The 21,278-nt window shown below is 41.2% G+C and overlaps 1 protein-coding gene across 3 annotated transcripts in view; it reads left to right on the forward strand.

Moving 5' to 3' along the window:
- The window catches only part of nckap5l (NCK-associated protein 5-like), a 28,325-nt gene extending 8,870 nt beyond the window's left edge, over positions 1–19,455 (forward strand). The window contains exons 1-12 of one of the 3 annotated variants that reach the window (XM_017707976.2): positions 4–363; positions 9,234–9,365; positions 9,481–9,549; positions 9,751–9,789; positions 9,909–10,028; positions 10,363–10,449; positions 11,290–14,456; positions 14,602–14,734; positions 15,466–15,544; positions 17,020–17,313; positions 18,014–18,162; positions 18,486–19,455. In XM_017707976.2, the coding sequence (XP_017563465.2) occupies positions 9,240–9,365; positions 9,481–9,549; positions 9,751–9,789; positions 9,909–10,028; positions 10,363–10,449; positions 11,290–14,456; positions 14,602–14,734; positions 15,466–15,544; positions 17,020–17,313; positions 18,014–18,162; positions 18,486–18,737 (4,515 nt within the window). In that variant the 5' untranslated portion in view covers positions 4–363; positions 9,234–9,239 and the 3' untranslated portion in view covers positions 18,738–19,455. Of the gene's footprint in view, positions 1–3; positions 364–9,233; positions 9,366–9,480; positions 9,550–9,750; positions 9,790–9,908; positions 10,029–10,362; positions 10,450–11,289; positions 14,457–14,601; positions 14,735–15,465; positions 15,545–17,019; positions 17,314–18,013; positions 18,163–18,485 lie in introns of those variants that run through there. The other 2 variants (XM_017707975.2, XM_017707977.2) reach the window with 2 other exon arrangements.
- The last annotated feature ends 1,823 nt before the right edge of the window (positions 19,456–21,278 follow it).

The raw sequence follows: 21,278 nt of genomic DNA on the forward strand, positions 1-21,278 counted from the left end.
TAATGTTTGGCTGCAACCGTTGGAGGAGGGAGATTCTGGGAGTGGAGAGGTGGGGGGCTGGCCCACAGCTGTTGTAGTAGGCTGGGTCTGTAGGGGCAGGATGCCTGCTTCACTCTCCCCGGAACAATGGAAGGACATGGAAGCCGCCTCAGATGGCCTGCACCGACTAACCTAAGGACAGCCTTCTCAGTTCCACAGTGAGGGACGGACGCACGTCTGAAGCTGAGATTGTGCGGGTGGCTGACCGCCGTCTGCTTTGGCAGGGGTGCATGGGACTCTTTGTGGCATATTCGGATCCTGCATCTGTGTCTCGTATTCATCTTGCTGTCTTGGCTTGCTGGCAGGTTATGAGGATGCTCTAAGGTAAAGTCATCTTTTACAGCGCATGTTTCTGTTATTAGCTCATAGAAAAACCTTGTTTTATTACTTCTTAGCACTTCTGATTGTACATTTTAGAGATTAGATTTGAAGATTGCCAGGGAAAGGATAAGGACCCACTCATTTCTTGTCTCACTAGTGTAGCAATATCCACATTCCTTGCTAACCATGAGTTTTGCAGTAAAATGAGTTATTAATGGTCTCTAAAATTATTTTTAAGTGGGGCGCTATTGAAACGTTCTCTTCAATTGTATTGGCACAATTGAAACTAATAGTATATTCCCGAAGTGAAGTTTGCCCTAGGAACAAGGGAAGTGCTTGGATTTGTTGAGGTGTTTTAATTTTATTACTGAACCATTTGATTACATGAGGCCTAGGTGTCGTAAACATCTGGATTTGGCCTGACGCTCCTGTTCTGCACTCCTTCAGATTAAAAACAAAGGAAGTCATGCTTGCCATCTGTATGATCTATACTCACTGCAGTAATTTTGGAAGGACCTGAAATGTGCACTACTAAATGCTAGAGGTGCAATTGATAAAAACAAGAATTTTTCAAACGATTAAATATCTCATCAGTGCAGTTAGTGGAGCATTCATTGTTTAGGGTGGGACGGAGAACCTGACTCAGCATAAACACCATTCACAACCCAGGTGGGAGCTAATTAAGTGGGGTAATTCACACCCCACTGTCAGCTAATTCGTAGTTTATTTCCACACGCATCCAGCAGCCCTTGGAAGAGCGAGGTGGTTACTTTGTCTCGTCTGCTACGTCTTTTGATAATTCCAAGGCCTTCGCAGTAGGCGAAGGGAGGATTTAAGAGAAGCCCCTCTGAGAACCCTGGTTTTGCCACAGTGTGAAGGACAGCGTAGGTTTATGAGGCTGCTGATTGCTTCACATGGCTGACTGGCCGCTCCGCTTTTAGCTGCAGACTCACCATTACCTTGCTTTAGCACTTGTGAGGAGAGTAGAATGGAGGGTCAGTGAGTGCATTGCATTTTAGGCCTGCTGATGCTGACGCCATGGATGCATTAGTGCTGCATAAAGTGGATAAAGTGATCTTGAAAGGACATAAAAGAAATAGAAATGGAAATTTTGATTAAACTGCAAGAACCCTGCATTATTGAAGGTTTTTCTAAATCTAATGGAATATTAAAGAGGAGAGACTGCCTTGTTCTACGGAGAATGTTTTATTCCCAGAATAGTTCACATCAGAAGGAAAAAATAATGCCCCCCGTGGGACTGATTGCGAGCCTTTTTATGTTTGTTTGCTTTTCCCCTCAGATGGAAAAGAGCAGATGACACCTATCCGCTAATCCCTTTTGTTGTATGCGTAAGAGGAACCATCTAGTCTCTCTTCCGAGGTCATTCATCATTTTATCAGCTCATAAATCACACAGAAATAGATCAATAATCGGGGTTCTGGGGGTGTCGCAGGGCTGTGTGCCCATTGTGCAGGGTGTGAATAATCAGGCTGTCTCCACGGACGGGGATTGGCTGCATCCTAATAACTCCTGGAGTGTGGGGGGATGGAGGCTGGGCAGGCAGTGTGGTTTAGGGATCCCAGAAAGAGCCCCACTTCTGTTTGATTGCCCTCTTCTTGCTGGCTTTATTCCACCCCTCCCACTACCACCAATATTCCTTTTTATCTGCTCTTCACTCCGAATCATTATTTGCATTAATTAAGACCTCTGTTCCTCACTGGATGTGAAAGGAAGGGCCATTTCAGTATTTAACAGCAAACCTGTCCCGATTAGAAACTCACAATAGCCCATAAATATGTAAAGTTATTCAGAGTGTAAATTTCTGATCTCAGTTTGATTTCAGTTCATTAGGAAATGGTTCAATGCGTCAAAAAAATCTTAAATTTTCCAAAAAAAATATTCCATTTGATTATTTTGATGCAATACAAGACTATTTTTTAAAGAAGATAGTGGAATATAGTCTGATACACCAAGTTGGGGGTTAGCATAATGATGATATTTATAGCACACTATGCTGAATGAGTTTATAGTGGGTATCTTTAGTACATAAAAAAACACAATCTAGACTGCCGTCTAACTTGCAGTCTGTTGTGGCCAGTAAATAAACCCACTTCCTGGAACTCTGGCTCATTTCTCCTTTAAGCCACAGCCACTTTCAGCTTGTAATTTTTAAGGAAGCATTGACAAAATAAAGGAATTGATATCGAAATTAAAGTACCTGTATTGAAAATATTGAAAAGCCCCACCTTAGATATGGTCAGTAGGAAAAGAACACGGTCTAAATTCATGTTTCATTACAAAGAGAGCATAATTGGGCTTGTTTAATTAGATTTGGTGCAGCACAGTATGTGAAGCATTAAAAGTCAAAAATACAATGGGCTTGAAAGTATTTTTAAGCATGGCATTATATTTGCACACTTCAAGGTTTATCCTAGTAAATTTAAGAATCTCAGAATTTTATTTAGGCAAAACAAATGGGCAAATACTTAAAAAATGTATACATATGTAAAATAACATTCTAATAATCAATTACATCAATTTTAAGACTCCAAAAATTATTGCAATTGAAATGCCACCTTCACATAAACGCATTTCTACATATATAGAAATGATTGAAAGCTGGATTGTGAGGAAAACAGTTCTGCCTTTCTTTAAAGAACACAATGCAGTGAAACAGCAATTTGTAAAGTCAGGCCTGTAGACTCCTCTTTGTTCAGCACTGGTCTGAGGTTCGAATCAAGAATCCTTTTCCCACTCATTCTATTTGTGATGTTGCAAAAATATTATAACAATGACTGAACAGAGAATGTGTTGTTGCAGTCATTATCATGGCTGGGATGCCTGAATGTAGCATAGTGTCCAGATGGACCTTGAAATTAGCTGCCTGTGGCCCTTTTTACTAGGAAGGAGGGGTGGGGGTGGGGGTGGTGGGGGATCAGCATTCTATGCCACATTAATCCTCAAACTCAAACCATCCTCCTCCTTGACTACTCCTTTATCAACCAATACATTTTGTCTGTCAGTCCCTCTAAATCACGTCACCGAGTTTGCCAACATTCAGAGAGTGCCGTGTCTGCTTGCTCCACGTTGTCAGGCGAGAGCAGTCGTTCTCGTTTGATGTGTCCAAAAACGGAGGGGATTGCCCGCAGTGTCTGACTGACACGCTTTAGGAAGCTTTGTACGAGTTTGCAGAAAGAACCTCTGATTTCCAGCCTTAGTCACATTCAGGAGACTTTCCTCTGGCCATCATACCAACACGGTGACTCAGAAGCATGGGGAAATCAGGACAATAAAGTCCCGACCGTGCCTCCGTCTTCCAGCTCCAAACACCGCCAGTAGTCTCTGGGCAGCGGAGGTTCAATAAATGTACTGCTTTACAGATAAATGAGCTAGGGGGCTCTATTATGTCTATGCCATAGTGTTTTATTGCTATGTTTACTGCTCAGGATATCGCAGGATTATGGGGCTAGCAGCATGGTAGTCTTGCCAAGACTCCTGTCAGCGTGGAGGCTATAGCGTGCCTTCGTTTTCGCAAGCCGCCTTGTCTCCCTGGTTATTCAGGTTCTAGCTCTTCTCTGACTAATCAAGCCGAGCTGTAAAGTGTGTCTGACCAATGAATCATGGATGGTGGATTTTCACACCAAAGGTGGTGTGTGCAGACAGTTCAGATTAGACCCGTTTGGAACGCAAAAGTAAAGTTCAGGGCCAGATGCAAACTGATGCTAATCTCATTTGGTCCTGACAAGAGAAGATTAGCCCTCTTTTCCCGTTGGCTGCTGGGGAACGAAGACTTAGTGACTTAGCTCTGTCACAAATGATCGTAGGTGAAAGCACCGACCATCAAGACATCTGTTGTTGACAGAGATGCGGTGGCCCAGAATAGCATTGCATGCATTGTAGACTGTCTCAGCAAACAGTTAGTCATAGTGAGACATTCATGACAGCATTGTCTCAAAGCCAGTAGACATGCCCCATATTGGCACAGTGTATTGTTCACAGATAATAATTATTGTTGGTTTGATATAGAAATTATGGTCAGTAATGAACAACCGGCAACTTGGTGTCTCTTTTGTGCCCGTGTTACATTCTCATAACGTTGTAAGTAGCTCTGGATGAGACCATCTGCTGAATGTGTGAATGTTTACAGTAATTGTCATGTTATGTTTGCAGCTATTTCACATCTGTGTAACATTTAATCAACGATCCACCTTCAAAGTTTTAATTATCCACTCATAGCACATCATTTCAGCCACAGCAAGGTGATAATTATGTGGGAGTATTAGAGGATTCAAATATTTAATGATGATTAATCTTATTTTGTCTAGCGATGAATATTCCTAATGTGCTCAAGTCTGAACAGAAGGCAGTTTATTTCCTGATTAAAAGCAATGCATTTTATTATTGTTAAAGAAAATAAGCGTAATCAGAATGATTTCTTTTTTTTACTTTTAATAATATAGTAAACTTTTTGTCTTTCAAATAAAATATAATAAGAAAAGACTTGCGTTTTCTGTAAGATATTTTCCCAATCTTTATCACCAACATCCACGTGTAGCTCCAGTGGCTGCTGCCTGTTCTAAATGATGTGTTACCTGTGAGTAGGTTTGTATGTTGTTTGCAAAAGCTTGAACATCTCTTGGTCACACTGCATATTTTGTTGATTTTCTAAGTGAAAATAAGTTCACACGTCCTCTACAGGGAAGAAAGATATTAAATAGGAAATTTGCATTAGCTTTTGCACAGGGCATGTTCTGTTTCATATTTATGTTCTTTTCCAATAGCATTTGGCAAATAAATAGTGATCGGGCATTAAACTGTGCACCTGTTCGTTGTCTGTAGAGGATGCATTGACTTATTTTCACTTAGGAAATCAACAAAAGATGTAATTTGACCAGGGGCGTCCAAACTTTTGCATACCACTATTAAATATATCATATATACTCTTCTGCCTCTTGCTCTCATTCTCAGTCACCAGTCATGAAACTAAACAAAATGAACCCTTAAGCTTTATTAATTTATAAATGTCCTATTGTGTGTACTTTGTTTTAAAAAAAAGTGTAACATTTTGAAGATTTGTAAGAAGAGCCAGGTTGACCACAGCATGAAAACGTACATTTCTTCATGCATTTAATTGATTTAGTCGCTCATAAATGTATTACTTATTTGTTAAATGGTTGCCTCTGGACTAATTTGTCGCCTTGTGGTCCAAGGACCCGCCAAAGCCCTTGGCAGTCAGAGGCCCCTGGGCACTACCTGCAGTGGGCTGGTCAGTAGTCCATTCATGACCTAAGGTGCCAAATGTGAGCCATGTAAAAGCTGTGTTTGAAGGAGAGAGCTGCAGTCTGTTTCCTTCATAGCAGCTTGGCTTCAGTCTGTACTACCATTGATGGTTCGACCTAGAAGACGGTGTTTAATTGTTAATAGCAGTGTTTTTAGCACGTGTTTGCAGCGTGTTAACTTTTGCAGCACTTTAGTTCTCAGCTATCATTATCAGTTGATAAACGATCAGAATATCTGCCCGTCTGCCATGTTAATGGGCTCTTTTTCCCTATGATCCGATTGTTGATGAGGCTTTCTTCAACTGGCAAACTGATTTCTGTGTAGTAGTGATAAAACCAGGCACTGCATTAATGTACTTCATAATACAGCTCATTGCTCTGTTCTCTGTGGAAGCTGGGCTATTGCTAAGGCTATTTGGAACATTTAAAGCACCACCCTGGGAGAATACCTCATAGTCCAGGGAAATTCCTGATTGAAGGCGACTGCACAAATCGCTGTCTGTGCAGTCTGCTCTCTGCCGCCACTATTATCTCAAACACTTCAAATTAGACTTCTTAGCTGCTGCCTCAGTGGATTTGACTTACTCATCCATTAATTTTTCATTGCCCGCCAGTGATTCAGAGATGAAAAGGAAAGATGAGCAAGCCTGGTGGCGGCCTTGCATGCGGCGTCTCAGATAATCTCCTGAGGGGGGAGTTCCGACTTCCTATGCAGTCTGAACCTATGGAGATCCACATCCCACCAGGGGTGCGGAGTAAAAGATGGACCAGAGGCATCCAGCCTAGCTGTCTGATTTTTAGCATGAACCCTAATGTTAGCAGTCGAATGCAAAATTCTGCATATTTTTTGTTTATACTGTTCAGCAGGACTAGTCACATTTCTGAGATGGTCAGAAACGGTTTCGTTAGCTGTACCAGTTATTTTGCCTGTGTAAAGCAGTCATAGCTAATTCACCCCTGAATAATAGTTCTGGATGACAGATGTATCCAGGGTCAGGGTCTTTTGTGTTCAGACTTATTGGTGTCAGGAGGTTTGACTTCCGCTTTGGAAAATCACCATCCTCGCATATGTTTCACAGACAGACAAAAGCTTCACGTGCATACATATAATTGTGACACGAAGCTCTGAAAGGAGGTTTGTAATTTTAAAGCAAGTTGTTTTCGTTTGAAAGAACCCAGAAAACCGGCCTGGATTACTGAAAGGTTTACCTCCTCTATCAATATCCAGCACACAATGGTGGTCATATAAACTTGGCATTCAGTCTATATGAAGCGGATTATGCTTTGTTTGGTTTGGGCCCCAGTGTCTTATACCCAATAAGCTATTCTTCTGGATTCATTACCGGGTGCGTCTCAATGGCTTTCCAGTTCTGTGTAAGAGAAGCATTTTTTGGCTCACAGTCAAGAACAGATACAAAGCAGCCACAACCTTTTAGGTCGGCCCGTACAGAAAAAAAAGCCTCATAGCTCTCAGGTCTGGCTGTTTTTTCAGCTTGCTGCTAAATATAGTTCATGGCCATGCATAATGTTTGTACAGCTTTTTAAATGGATGACTACTGGCACAGTGTTGTTCCAACTGGTTTGATAAACCCCACTCTATCAGTACTAGAGAAGGTTTTTGTAAGGAAAAGAGAAGTTCTTAAGCAAATGGTTGGCTGAAAGCACTTTGTGGATGTCTTACTGAAAGCTAGCTGTACACACCATGCAGTGCTTCATTGTACATGATGCAACTTCACTGCTTCTACTGACCCTTTAGTTTCAGAGGGCATTTACTTCATATCTTTGAGAAGTTCATAGCAAACTGAAGCTGGGGTTTATTTTAATGATCCAGTGCAGAGGCATCTTAAAATTGAGTTAATTGCATTATGAAATCTGTCTAATCACGTAAAGAAGAGGTGGGTGATATGCCTATGTTATCATTACAAAGTTTTTTTTGTTAATTTTTTTTTCTTATTGTGATGCATTTCTGAGCATATTGTGGGTATCACTACTTAAAAACAACTGAACAGCTGCATGCTTCATTACACAGAGAACATAATCAGTCTTGTTTAACTAGATTTAGTGCAGTACATTAAGTGATGTTTAAGAATCATCATTGTATTTATAGTTTAGGATGGCAGTTTTTACTCAAATATCACAAAATGTATTGTGACACAATTTTTTCCATATCGACTTCCCCTAATGTAAAGATTTTACTATTTATGATATTAATAATGAAGAAAATCTACCAATTATGTTTACAATTGATTGAGCATTTTTTTGGAAGGGGGGTGATATTCAATCTATTAAAACATTTAGCTTTTAAGACACTACATACTCACATGAGCTGTATTTCCTCTGGAAACGTAGCTGTTGTGTGATGTTAGTTGGCCATCACTTCTTATAATTTTTGTAGCATTTTATATATATATATATATATATATATATATATATATATATATAATATAATATCCTCATACAAACTGCCAAGTAATTATTCTAAACAAGTCTCTGAGCTGAAATGGAGAGTGGAGCTTCCTGGCACTGGAGCGCTGCAGACAGTCTCGCTCTGTGGCGTATCCTCCACAGTAAAAGTGGGGCAGTGTTCTCTGACCCACTGTGCTCCGTCAAAGCTCTGTGACCCCAGTGGGCTTTGTATTCATCTGTTTTCATAAGAGGAGTGTCCATTTAAACCAGTTCACTGCCTGAACAACCGGGCAGCTCTGCTAAGACATGTAGCGCGCACAACGTTAAAGGCATCAATTATGAATGAGTGCCATGGACATGTGAATTGATTTTTAGATTCAGTTTTGTAACAGGATAGCCTGTGTGCGGGTATTATCCCGAGTGCATAGTGAAGGTCAAGGTTATGGTAATGCAATAACAGGAATGGGTGGACTCCTTCGTATAGGGCATGAGTAGGTCAAGTATAGTCCAGATGAATCCGATTCTTTGTTACGATTGGCGACTGCGTTGCTAATATCTTGCACAATGGTTCCACAAGGTAGTGACCTGTTTCACTTAACCAGAAAACAAGAGGCCTGAAGTAATGCAAATATGTTGTAACAAATACCCCTGTCAAGTAGGCCTCTTGTTGTAGGAGCTTATGTAGGCCATGTGAAACGGGCTCTTGTGCCCTGGTCACTAATGCAGGTTAAGCTGGAGTCATAGGGCTGTGACATGGCTGCGATCCACTGGTGTGATTAGACAGAACTAAGCGTTCTAATCCTCTCTATTAATATGGGTCTGTAGCCAAAGCCTGGGCCATTAGTCCTATTCTGCTACTGTCACAGAGACCCTGTAAGGCACAACACTTCCAAACTGGGGTTGGATCAGTCAACCACCTTTGTTTGTCTGTTCCAGGAGTAGTAAGGAGATCTTTGGAGCACCATTAAAAGATGTGCTTCATTCCACTATGATGGGTTTTTGTACTCATATGTTGACGTTTTAACAAAAGGGACCTTTTGATTTTACTTCGAAACTAGGCTGCCAAGATTTGAAGCCGGATTATTTTTGTATGTTGTATTTTATTGTCCTCAACAATGAAATCACCTTATTAATAATTGCTACTATATTCAGACATCTTTATGACCGCTTCTACATTTTTCACTGTAGGTGAAGATGATGTCGGAGGAGGCCCAGCACAGAGTGCTTGAGGAGGACCTGGAGTCCGAAGAAGGCGACCTAGAATCATATCTGGAGGAGGAGAGCAGCAGTGAGCTCCTGGAACGTGTCCGAGAGCTACAAGTGAGTCACGCTTCCCCACTACGTTACCTCATAGCTCTACTGTGAAAAATTCTACATGTGCATATCTGTTCAATATCACTGTGGTAAATAATGAATGCCCTCTCTTTTGGACCAGGCTGAGAACTCTGCCCTTTCCCTAGCCAACGAGAGCCAGAGAGAAGCTTATGAGAGATGCTTGGATGAGGTGAGTTCTGATAACCTGACTCATAGACGGGGAGTTGTTTTATATCCCATCTTCCACAATGTTGTTGGCATCTTCTGCTTTAAGGTAGAATAATGAAAAAAACAGCATCACAGGTAACAACTTGATATTCTTGTCCAAGTTTATTTCAGCAAATATTAAACATCATTCTTCGGGTTGTGTTTGTGTTTTTAATGTTGATAGGTTGCCAACCATGTCGTCCAGGCTCTGCTCAACCAGAAGGTAAAGTCCATCAGTTTTTGATATCTACTTGTAGGTTCTGGGGTGTTTTAAGATAAAATTTCTATTGAAAAGTACTTCCATCACCACTGGCAGTAATATTGTGGGTGTTCTTGTTGCAGGATCTTCGGGAGGAGTGCATCAAGCTGAAAATGCGTGTGTTTGATTTGGAGAGGCAGAACAGAACACTATGTGAACTCCTTCAAGAGAAACTGCACAATCAGTCATGTGCCCATCAGCAGGTAAATTAAGTATAAAATATTAAAAGCTATTGTAATAAAACCAACCCGGTGTAGACATAATTGTGTTTTGTTCTAGCATGCTTGAAAAACTGTTTGTATAAGACGTACTATTATGTTTGCTGGTTATGTTTGTTTTACATGACAAATTGAGGAAAATTTGCGCTTTCCTGTTTATTTGGGTGGTGGGAAGGGTTTTTTTTCTTTCCGAGGGAGTACAGAAAAGATAAATGACTCAGATATGTATTTTACAGATAGCAAATGTACTGCTACATTACTGAATGCTGTATCATTGTAGAGGAATGCATAATCTAAAGAAGATCTGTTTTGAATTCAGACTGGGTCCTGCTTGGAGCACATAGCTGAGCTACAACACAGTGACGCAAGCAAGCTTATTGAGACTCAGAGGAATGCACAAGCCAAGGTAAAAACAATGCACAAGGAATATCAACAGTGCTTGACCTTTTAAAAAAAAAAACAACAACAACAAAAAAAAAAACCTAACGTAACTTCCTTTACGTATGTACTATGGGATTCCATGAGTAATTTGCATACTCAAACTTCTGTTCATTATGTTGATATTCATTTACTGATTTAGCTTTCAGAATCTGTTTCTCTTGTTAACCCTTTATGCCCCAACAGAATTTTAGAGCAGTCTTGTGGATTCATGACATTTTCAGAAAAAAATAAACTTATCATAAAACCAGGAAAAATGGCAATTACTTAATGATAGACAAAACATTAGGCTATATAAAATCATGTCATACCCAGGTAATATTAGCTAAAGGATGAACACAGCCACACTACTCCTGAATGAGTTTTATCTTCACCTGTAGAAGTTATTTTGCTTAAGAGGAAATATGAACTTCCATTCTTTTAATGAATTTCATCTTGATGTTATTTCTGTATCATTGCCACCGTCTAAGCAAGCAAAATTCCAGTCAGATGCCTTATTTGACAGAACATCACAGCCCAAGTATACAGGGACGTTTAAATGTGTTGAATTTTTTGTTACAAATTTAAAAACTGAAATGCTTTGATGCAATGAGCTTTCTAAAATGAACAAACATTACTAAAATTATAGTTAATTATCAAATGGAAATATTTTGTATGGAAAAGTAGTATTGAGAACAGTAATCAAGTAACCTTTTGGAAACCATAAATATTTGAAGCTTGTTAAATGCTGTTTGCCTGTAGTATAGTTTGTGTTTATAGCTGTAAATACTGTGTTCCTTCTACTAATATTGTTTATTTTACTCTTCAGGGAAATGGGGAGTGTGCACAAAATTGTTTTCCTGACACCCAAAGCTCCACCACCTCCATGGAGGCCTTATCTCCGTTTTTGAAAAAGAAAGCACACATTCTGGAGGTCCTCCGCAAGCTTGAAGAGACGGACCCTCTGCGCTACCACCGTTCCTCTGGCATCTCTTCCCTCTGTGAATACAGCCAGGCTCTGGTCTCCAAGGACAGTGTATTGGCCTGCAGAGACAATTCTCCCAGGTGTAACGTGACAAAATCGCACTGTCCGCATTCCTGTTCAGACGTTTGCACACATCAGCATTTGAACGGAGGGGAGCACAATAGTGTAAAGTGTGGAAGCTGTAACACATGCCTGATGTTATCCAATAAGGACTCGATCACTTTAGCAAACAGTAGCCACAATTGCTGCACTTCAAATGCCATTACTATTGACAACCTGAACTTGGCTCTACCAGAATTTCACAAGAACCAAGACTTACAGAGCCTCGTGAAGCCTGCCGCAGGTACTAGTGAACTCATGGTAAACAGGAAATCTGCTGAGGTGTCAGCTTCTCCAAGGGAACAAGACCCTGACCCGTCTAGTGAACTTGCGCCAACGGAACCTCCAGACTCTTACCTTAACTTGGCGGTGGCAGAAAGAGACCATAGCACAGTTCCTGATCATACACCATCCAGTTCCGTTGCACTAACAGAGAGAGAGATAATAGATGAAAATAGAATGTCAGATCTTCTTGTGGACTCGCTCTTATCAAAAAGGTCAAGTAGTACTGTCTGTGAGGAACACATTAGTGATGAGAGTACAAACAATGTGAGTCTTCTGGAAAAGGACTACAAGCACTTAAATACTGTAGCATCACAGAGGATTGAGAAAGTCACAGGAGCTGAAGAGGTTTTGCAAGTGGAAGCCACTGATGTCCACGGAGTCTTTCCCAACACCTCCAAGCTGCCTGCTCTTAGTCTGAAGGAAAACTTGCAGGACCAGTACTGTGAGTTGGAAAGCAGCGAACCTGTGCATAAAGGGTTGCTGTTTTCTCCCAATGAGAACCATACTGCCTCAAAAGTGCTGGATGAGATATGTGTACCTGTCAAAGACAGCACCTCACAAGAGCTTCAGGCTGACCGGTCCAAACTTGTGAGTCCAAACCAAGTGTCATGCCTTAAAGAAGTCAAGGCCTCCCCTTCGAAGCTTCTCAAGTTCCTCAAGATTCCCACCCTTGGAGAGCGTGCTCCAGCAGCCAATCCCCCACGTCTCAGCCCTCAGCTAACGCGCAGCTCAAAGATCCCTTGTCGTAGCAACAACTATGAGGTGCATCATTCTCCGGTTGCTTCCCGCAAAGCAACTACAACAGAGAGACAAAAACCGCCACCTTGTCCCAAATTAGACTCTTACCCTTCCACACATTCTGCACCGACTTCACCACCCCAGCCTGATGAGCCCCCTCCAGTGGTACCAAAGGAGCTTAACTGTGGCATTCCTAAAAGTAGTCGAGGTGCCAAACCTACGCAAGTCGCTCCCCCTCAAAAGAACACCCAGAAAATACCACACTATGAAAATGTCTCTGATCTTTCTCACACGAGTGGAACAGACATATCCCAGGTTCTTGGAGAAGTGAGTACAGCTCTCCGTTATGCCAGCTCCAACACTGAAAGAGTCAAAGGAAAGCAAGGAAACTTTGGTCAAGAGAGACCAACAAGTCTCAAGTCACAAAAGGACACATCGCTTGACTCTGATTCCTCAGACCAAGAAGAGAACTCGGACAGCTCTGTTTGGCATAAGCAGGTCAACCACCGCAGTTTGCCCAGTCAGTTGTCTTCTCAGAAGTCACAGCTTAGTGGCATTAACATGAGGTCCAAAAGCCAAGAGAAAAATGAGTTGGCAAAAGAGCACACACAAACTGCAGGATCGCCTGTCAAAAGAAATGATCCGCCACCAATTCCCAAGAAGACAGGCATGGGTAGACACTCGGGTGAATCCAGCCATTCCTTCAAAGAGAGACTGGCTGCTCTTGGTAAGCTAAGGAACCCAGAGGAATCAGCAGCTTGTTCCCAGCCAACTGAGAAAAGAGAAGCGCAACCCAATATGAGTGTGCTTCCTCGAAGCAGTGACAAAAGCAAAACTGCAGACAGGAACTCTGACTGTAAAACTGGAGAAAATAGACTGTCAAAAAATGCAGATTGTATTGATGAAAAGGCATTTGTCTCAGGCCATATTGATAGTGCCATTGCGAAACAACAAAGTCAATATCAGCTTGCTGACCAAGGACTCCGATCTCTCCCTGTAAGTTCTGTCATCTCTAAACTGGAAAATGAGCCATCCAGAATGTCCCCTGCAAAGCCAGAAAGCCCAAAGTCCAAAATGCCTCCACCATCTACCAATTTGGAAGCTGCTCAAGCTTTGCGTAGCTTTGTTAAAAGTGCAGCACCTCACAGTCTTTCATATGGTGGCAAAAATATTACCAGCACCCATAGTAGCAGCCCCAATAAAATTCCTCTGAAATCCCCTACTAAAACTGTACCACCATCTTTGAATCGAGATGGGAAACCTACTCAAGAGATTCCGAGATATTTGTCCAAATCTGAGGATAGGAGCCAACTCCGAGCCACTAAGAAGAAGAACTCCTTTGGGGAGAGCCTTCCTCCTCCACCACCAAGGCCGGCAGAGTCAGCTGAAGAGAAGAGGCACTCCGCACCCAGCCCTCAGTCCTCCATCGAACAAAAGGTCATGAAAGGCATCGAGGAAAATATGCTGAAGCTTCAAGAACAGGACAAAGGTCAAGTAGCTGAGGTCAAACAGAAGGCTTCCAACGGTATTGCCAATTGGTTTGGCTTGCGGAAAAGTAAGTTGCCCGCCCTTAGCCGGAAACCGGAGGCGTCAAAAGGCAAAGATGACAAGAGAGAGTGGAAACTGAATATATCCTCAGTGGGTAAGGATTCTAAATCGTCTGCTAAAAAGCCAGAGAGTGAGAGCTTGAACATATCGATGCTAATGGAGAAAGCAGAGGGGCTGCACAAAGCCCTGGAAGAAGAACGGGCATATGTGAATGGTGTTGCTTTGGACCGACAAGGAAAGGGACATTCTTGTGAGGTGGTGATGGACCAGGCCCAAGGACAGCTGTCTGTTATGTACAGGGGAGTGCCATCAGATAACTTCATGCAGCAGCTGCTCAACCGGTAAGCATGATTATGCTCTTGCTCACACATTCCCTCTCTCACCCACTCATGCATTCACACACAACTGTGCTCAGTGTGTCTTCTCATGTAAATATCATGTAAAACACTTATTGAATAATAAATATTATTTCTGTTCTCCTAAAAGGGTGGATGGGAAGGATCCTGGAAGTGTCAGTGTGGCCCATCGACGCCTCTCATTTGACTGTAAAGCCAGGCCTGTCTTCAGCCATCATAGTACCGCTGTTATTCAGACCAGAAGCAGCGAGGACATGGAAAAGGTAACGTCGCATATACACGTGTGTAAAAGTCAGAGACCATCCTTTGAAGTCACAATAGCTAATAAGTCAAAGGCATTTTTCAGCATCAGAAAAAAGCAGAAAACAAATATTTAACACGGAATCATTAACACTGAAATAGAATATACATTTTTTCAGTATTTGATGTTGTCCACTGCCTTTTATTATAGCTTCCATTCTTTTCTGGAGACTTGCATTCAGTTTTTCAAAGAAATGGGCAGGGATTTTTCCACACCTCCACAACTCATTGTTACTAGTTGGTTGCATTTTCTGCTTGACATGGTCCAACTAGTCCCAAATACTTTCAGTAACAATGTCTAGACTCTGGGGTGGCTAGTAAATTGTTCTGAGAACTCTTGCAGCTTCTGTGTTTCATTTGTGACAAACACATTTGCATTTTTTTCAGATCTGATGCAAGAGTGGAGCTTGATTTCTCCTCTCTTTTGTTGATAAAAGCTATGAGTACAGTTTATCTGAAGGGAAAATTTTGCTGGTCTACCAAGTCTTGCACGGTTGTTAGGATTTCCGTTTTACCTGTTATTGATTCAGAATTTTTTCCTCATGAAAAATGTATAACTTGTTTGTAATTATGTAAATGGAAGGTGGTCTTTGACTTTTAGTATTATTTATATTAAAAGTTATGTCTACCTTATAGCTGGACTGTTATTTTAAAATGCTATGCTGATTTATTTATTTATTTATTTCTCTCTCAGGGTTCTGTTTTAATGAGTAAAGTGGATGGCGTATCAGATGAGAACCTGGCAGATTCAATCCACCATGAGCGCTTTGCAGGTAGGACTAATGCAGCAATTAGGATCACACCTTTAAGGGTTTGAGTCCACACTGAGATGATGGATCAGGTGACTGGGTTAGCACATCACCTCACCTCACAGACATGCCTGGACCTGATCAGCTAGTCTTTATTGAGTAAGCTTTTTTTAGCTATAAACAAGTTTAGTGGCTTCACACATTTCTCCCTGCAGGTTTTACAGTGAATCACACCCTTGCAGCAGTGAATTTGCAGCATATGCAGCACATTTGGCTGTGAAATGACCGCTGATCTTTTGGCTTACAGAATATTCGGGGAGGAAGATTTATGTAGAACCTGTTATTAGTATCTCACAATTGGAGACTGAGCACTCCAGGGGCCAAGCTCACAAAGGAAGATTTCTTGCTTAGCCAGCTAACTTTTAAAGGGGCCATATCATTAGATTAAAGCAATTTCTCATGCTTTTTTTTTTTTTAATAAAGGAGACTGAAGTAATCAAAGTTTCATAACATATCATTTGCTCGCTGGTCTTTGAAGTCCCTATATGCAAAGTAAGCTGCAAAAACAGGCTGTTTTGAACCAACTCGTTTACACACAGTATATCCACCTATTCAGCCTACAGCAGTTTCATTCATAATTGAAAGGAGTGTTTCAGCTCCAGGTGCTTTTTGGGTGAAGAAAAATACAGGACAGCTCATTCATCTCATAAAAACAGTCTTTTTAATTGTAAAACAAAGAGAGGTTGGAAAAAGGGTAGTGTTAATTATGACTGTGTTTGGTACATAAAACCAAACAAACATTAAAAGTAGATAAATAAATTTGATCTAACCCTGGAAATTTCTCTCACTTTGACCTTTACTGGGCTACGTCACCATGGAAACTGCATGTCTAACCTCTTCGAGGGCAAGTTAAGTTAAGTTTGTGACACCTGTGGCATCAAGCACACGGAAAAAAACACTTTTCAGCTGACACAGTGGCAGTGGTGACAGCATTGCCCTTTACCATTATAAATGCTTTGCTTTCTGTATGGTTAAATAGTGTGACTTCTTCCTTCTATGGGAAATATGCCGCTCAGCTCCCTCGGGTTTCAAGCGATTGGCTGTTCATCATAAATGTCAGACCTCTCAAGGATTAATCGTGGCTTGAGTGTCTGAAACTTGAAAGAGTGTTCAAAGAGAACTCTCTTCCAAGGATGTAAGTGAATTATCTACTACGGTCATCCTATCTTCATCAGTGTAATGAGACCTAAACATTGAGCCGGTCCTCCTTTTTTTTTTGAGCCTGTGCGAACTCCATGGGATGAACTCCTTTGAAATACGAACGAATGGCATTACCATAGTGCAGCTTTATGAACATATTTACAATGAAATTTAAAGATGCTTTTTAAATGAATCCTCAGGTTTAAATGCTTGTTTTTTTATATTAGAATCTTTTCTACATTTGTACAGAGTCTCGCCCCTCCTCTGTAGCCGGCTCAATAACAGACTGTTTCTTACAGGCTCTGGAATCTCCACTCACACCCTGGACAGCGGTATTGGCACGTTTCCCCTGCCTGACTACAGTGCAAACGCTGGATGTAAAAGCATCCCCAAAGGCAAGGCCCAAGGGGAGATTGATCCTTCCCTTCCCCAGGGAAGACATGGCTCAGGGATGAAGATTCCTCAGAAGGCCTGGACTCTGGAGAGAGAGCTGTCGTCTTTGGAAGAGGACTACATCATGGGTCAGGAGGTGGATGGTGCCACACTGGAAGGCAAGATTGCACCCAGTCAGGTTGCCAACATGAGTCATGAAGGTACGGCTTCTAATGTTTGTGTTGTTGCTTTTTTTTTTTTGGACTTTTCCCAAAGAGCCACCTGTGCACCATTTCTCAGTAGCTTATTAATGACACCATGCTGATGCTGGAGGTACTAGCCCTGGGTCATTTCTCTCTTGCCCCAGCCTTGACAGCTGAACACGACCATCTGAATAGCACACGAGATTCCAGCTGACTAAACTTATTTGCTTATTTTCTTACTTTTTAATCATTTCTTAAAGAGAAAGTGCTGCTTTTTCAAAACTCCGATAAATTCTGATAAAACCATTTTATTTACTATCTAAAATGTGAACACGTGTAGATTTTTTTATATTTAATGGTGATGATAGTTTAAAAAAGGGCACTAATTTGCTTTACAGTGCCCTACAATTATCTCTCCACAATGGATTTTTTAAACGCATTAGGACAAAATCTTTTTCAAAACTGACATAAAACAGTGTTTACCACATCAGGTGGAGTATTCATAACTGCTTTGTTAAATAACTTTCTTTGAGGTAACTTGTAAAGGTGTTAAACTCCTCAGACATCGAGTGTTCCCATCACCACCACTGTAAACAATTCTGACAAGTTTCTCTGTAACAGAGCATTTCAAATCAAACCACTCTTGAATTACACATTAGCATCGTAAGATTTTTACTTCCTCCACAAATGTAACTGGTGGGTATGTTTATGCTTTAAGGTGCTGACGTCTGTGGAGCACCTATGAGATCTGGGCCCACAAAGAACTGGACTTTCCCCAACCTCAAAGGATCTACGGAGTCATCTGATGTTTATCTTGGAGTAGGTGAGGGCTTAGAACCAGTAACCCAGAAGAGCTCATTTAGGAGGGTGAGTCTCTCTTCTCACACCTGGGCCAAGACCAGGATAAGCAAGCCATTCAAAGCTCTGACTTTTGCACAGTATTGTAGGTAACAAGTAAGGGAACCATACGAGCTCAAATCAACTTCTGAATCAAGTTCTGATGCTGTAATTTTGTGTTATCTATAAAAATGCTAAAGCAGAATAATTTTCCATTTGATATGCAACACTTTCTGCATGTTAAATGGAGTTAGTGATGTGCTTCAGCTTTCCATTATAGATCAATTTCCAGCCTCTTTGATTGCATATTTATGCTATTTAAAATTGAAATGTTGTTTATACTCCCATCGCAGCGCACCAAGACTAGTGAAGCCGCAGTCGGTCGTGACGGTGGCCCCAGAAGCCTCCCCCAGGTGGCCCAGGTGCGAAGAGACAAACCTCGTGGTCCCGTCAGCCCTGATGCGGCGAGGGATCCTGGGCTGGAGCTGGTGAGAGAGAGGCCTGTTGATGCTCTCTCGCCCGCCCACCCCCAGACCCTAGAAACCCCCGAGTCTCTCAGCGACTCCCTCTACGACAGCCTGTCTTCCTGTGGTAGTCAAGGCTGAGAACAGGCGGTGGTAGTTGAGGACAAAGGGGTTGACTAACCATCAGGTACCAATCTTTTTCTATACCCTGATGCAAGTGATGCGGGACAGTAGTCTTTTTATATGAACACTCGCAGGACACTCCCTTTTTGGCACCAGAATATTCCAAATAAATATAATTCCTGCAAACAAAATTCACCTTTCTATCTGAGAATTCCTGTCGGGCAGAAAACAGTGAGTTGGACGTGTTTGTCATGGACTCCCGCCGTATTTTTACACACTCTCGATGTCGCTTAAAAAAAATATATATATATCACTACACCCATGTTCATTCTCTGTTTCGTGTAGAAGCAAAGTAGACAGCAAAGTTCTGACTCCGTCGAGTAAACTCTTAAGACATTTAAAGTCTTCCGATTTTTTGTTTTGTATTTTTTTTTCTTTTTAAAAAACCTCTCAGAATGTTCTCATGTTGTCTCTACATGTACATCTGTGTACATCTTTTGTTAACATAGTTGTGTAAAGTTATTGCAAAGTGAAAAGTGTTTATGTGGCTGTCTTTTGTAATTTAATATGCATATTTTATGTAAAAAGGTTAAAAAAAAAAGGAAAAGAAAGAAAAACACGTGTGTACAATTTGTGTCGGACTTCGACTTCCATTGATTCCATTATGTTACGTGGCAAAATTTTGTAGCAATAATAAAAGTACTCTCCACGTGAGAGAGAGCTACAGTGTTTTACAGTGAATTTTACTATTTATTTATTCTTGTTTTCCTTTTTAACAGTGTGGTTGGACAAGACCACGTCTTACTTGTTTCTTTGTTCCTTCTCAATCTATTTACTGTGCCTGGCAATGTATGTACACGTGTTGCTATAAAGTTTCTGTTTAGCGATGCTTTTAAAGGGGAACTCCACTGATTTTTCTGCAAAAGTTCTGCATGGTTCAGTGAGATGTAGACAGTCGTTCACAGTGGCTCAGTGTGAAATTCGGATTTCTTTACAGTGGTGGTAGTAGGAACCGAAATGTCAACAACACAACTACAGCTATTTAATTTATTATACAAAACAACCAGTGAAGCAGCACATGCTCCCCAGTTATAACAGATAATGTTAATGATGGTAAAATAGTGGTAATCTGCAAAAATCTGTTTTCTGGGGGACTATTTTGCCTTACAACACCCTGCATGTTACTCTCCGCCCCCCTTGTATTTATATATTTTAGGACAAAACCTCCTTAGAACTATTGTAAAACAGTGTCTCAGGCAACAGACAGCATATTCATAACCATGTCCTCTGTGAGGGAGGTTAAGAGCTATTAAACGCTTGAGACGTCCGGTTCCTCTAGAAGATTCACATCAGACCACTTTGAACGACTTTCTCAGAATTTCTCAGACCTTCTGCTGAATCTGTGGAACTCCAGTTGAAGAGGACATTTCACACGGCCAGATTCCTCAGTTATAGCTGACTTTATCAAGAGGTTACTATTGGACAGTCTCAACCTCTGGCTTAAGTTATCTAGCTAACTGCGGTTCACGGCCAGCTTTGTGAAATGCCCTCCAGGTTGTTTCCATACAATGTTGTATTCTAGTGAGTTTCTCTGTGACGGCTGACTCAGCAAGATGACCTCATTCTATATTGTACACGGTTGCTCTTTCCCACTTTAAAGCACCGGCATAAACACAGTTCCCACGTTTTTCCAATACATCACCCAGTGTGGACATGCCGCAATTCAGGAAACGTCCTCACTGAAGGAGTTTTGTAAACATTGCGGTGACCCAGTTAGTGCAACGCTGACTCTTCTAGTAAAATCACCTCTGCTAGTCTTCTTTTGATGCTGATTTTAATCAAATGTTCTGTGATTTTAAAAGGGTTCCACAAGGAATTTTCCGTTCCACCTTAAATGGCATAGCAGTTATGTTCAGGCATGTACAGGCGCCACAGTGTAACAGCTGCACTATATAAGGTGGAGCTGAAAATTTGAATGAAGGTTCTGAATTTAGAACTCATTTTAAATTCGTCCATCTGCTGTTAAGAACTTGATGTGTTTTATTGTACAATCAGTGCAAAACCCTTCAGATCCCTGCTTATAAACTGTGACCACATCACTTCATCTTCAGATGTGAAGGATTCTAAAATGGGACTCTTTAACTGTACAGCATTTTTTATACTAATTACTGCTAGATTAACTTCAATCCACAGCAGAAGACTTGATGGAGATATTTCGCACATTATTTTTCCACTCCCTTTTTTACCAGGCCTTCGTCTTTAAAAAAGAAACAAAAGAGGCTGTTTTTTGAAAATGACTTTTAACCTTTATAGATGTCATCAAAGTCACATGCAAGCATGTTCTCCTTCCGTCACACCGACTCCAGTCTGACTGCTCTGAGACGTCTGTGTTCCTGTGTATTAGATTCCTAAGTTGCCTGTAGAAGTTACATTTATTTTCACATTTTATTTTGTTGTAATTGTCAGGAATATTTTATATTAGTTCGCCATGTTTACAAAAGAATTTATGACGAAGCTGTTAATATATCTGTAAACTTTTTTTATATCAAGGTGCTATCA

The sequence above is a fragment of the Pygocentrus nattereri genome, chromosome 9 (assembly GCF_015220715.1).
Source record: "Pygocentrus nattereri isolate fPygNat1 chromosome 9, fPygNat1.pri, whole genome shotgun sequence".
Classification (NCBI taxonomy): domain Eukaryota; kingdom Metazoa; phylum Chordata; class Actinopteri; order Characiformes; family Serrasalmidae; genus Pygocentrus; species Pygocentrus nattereri.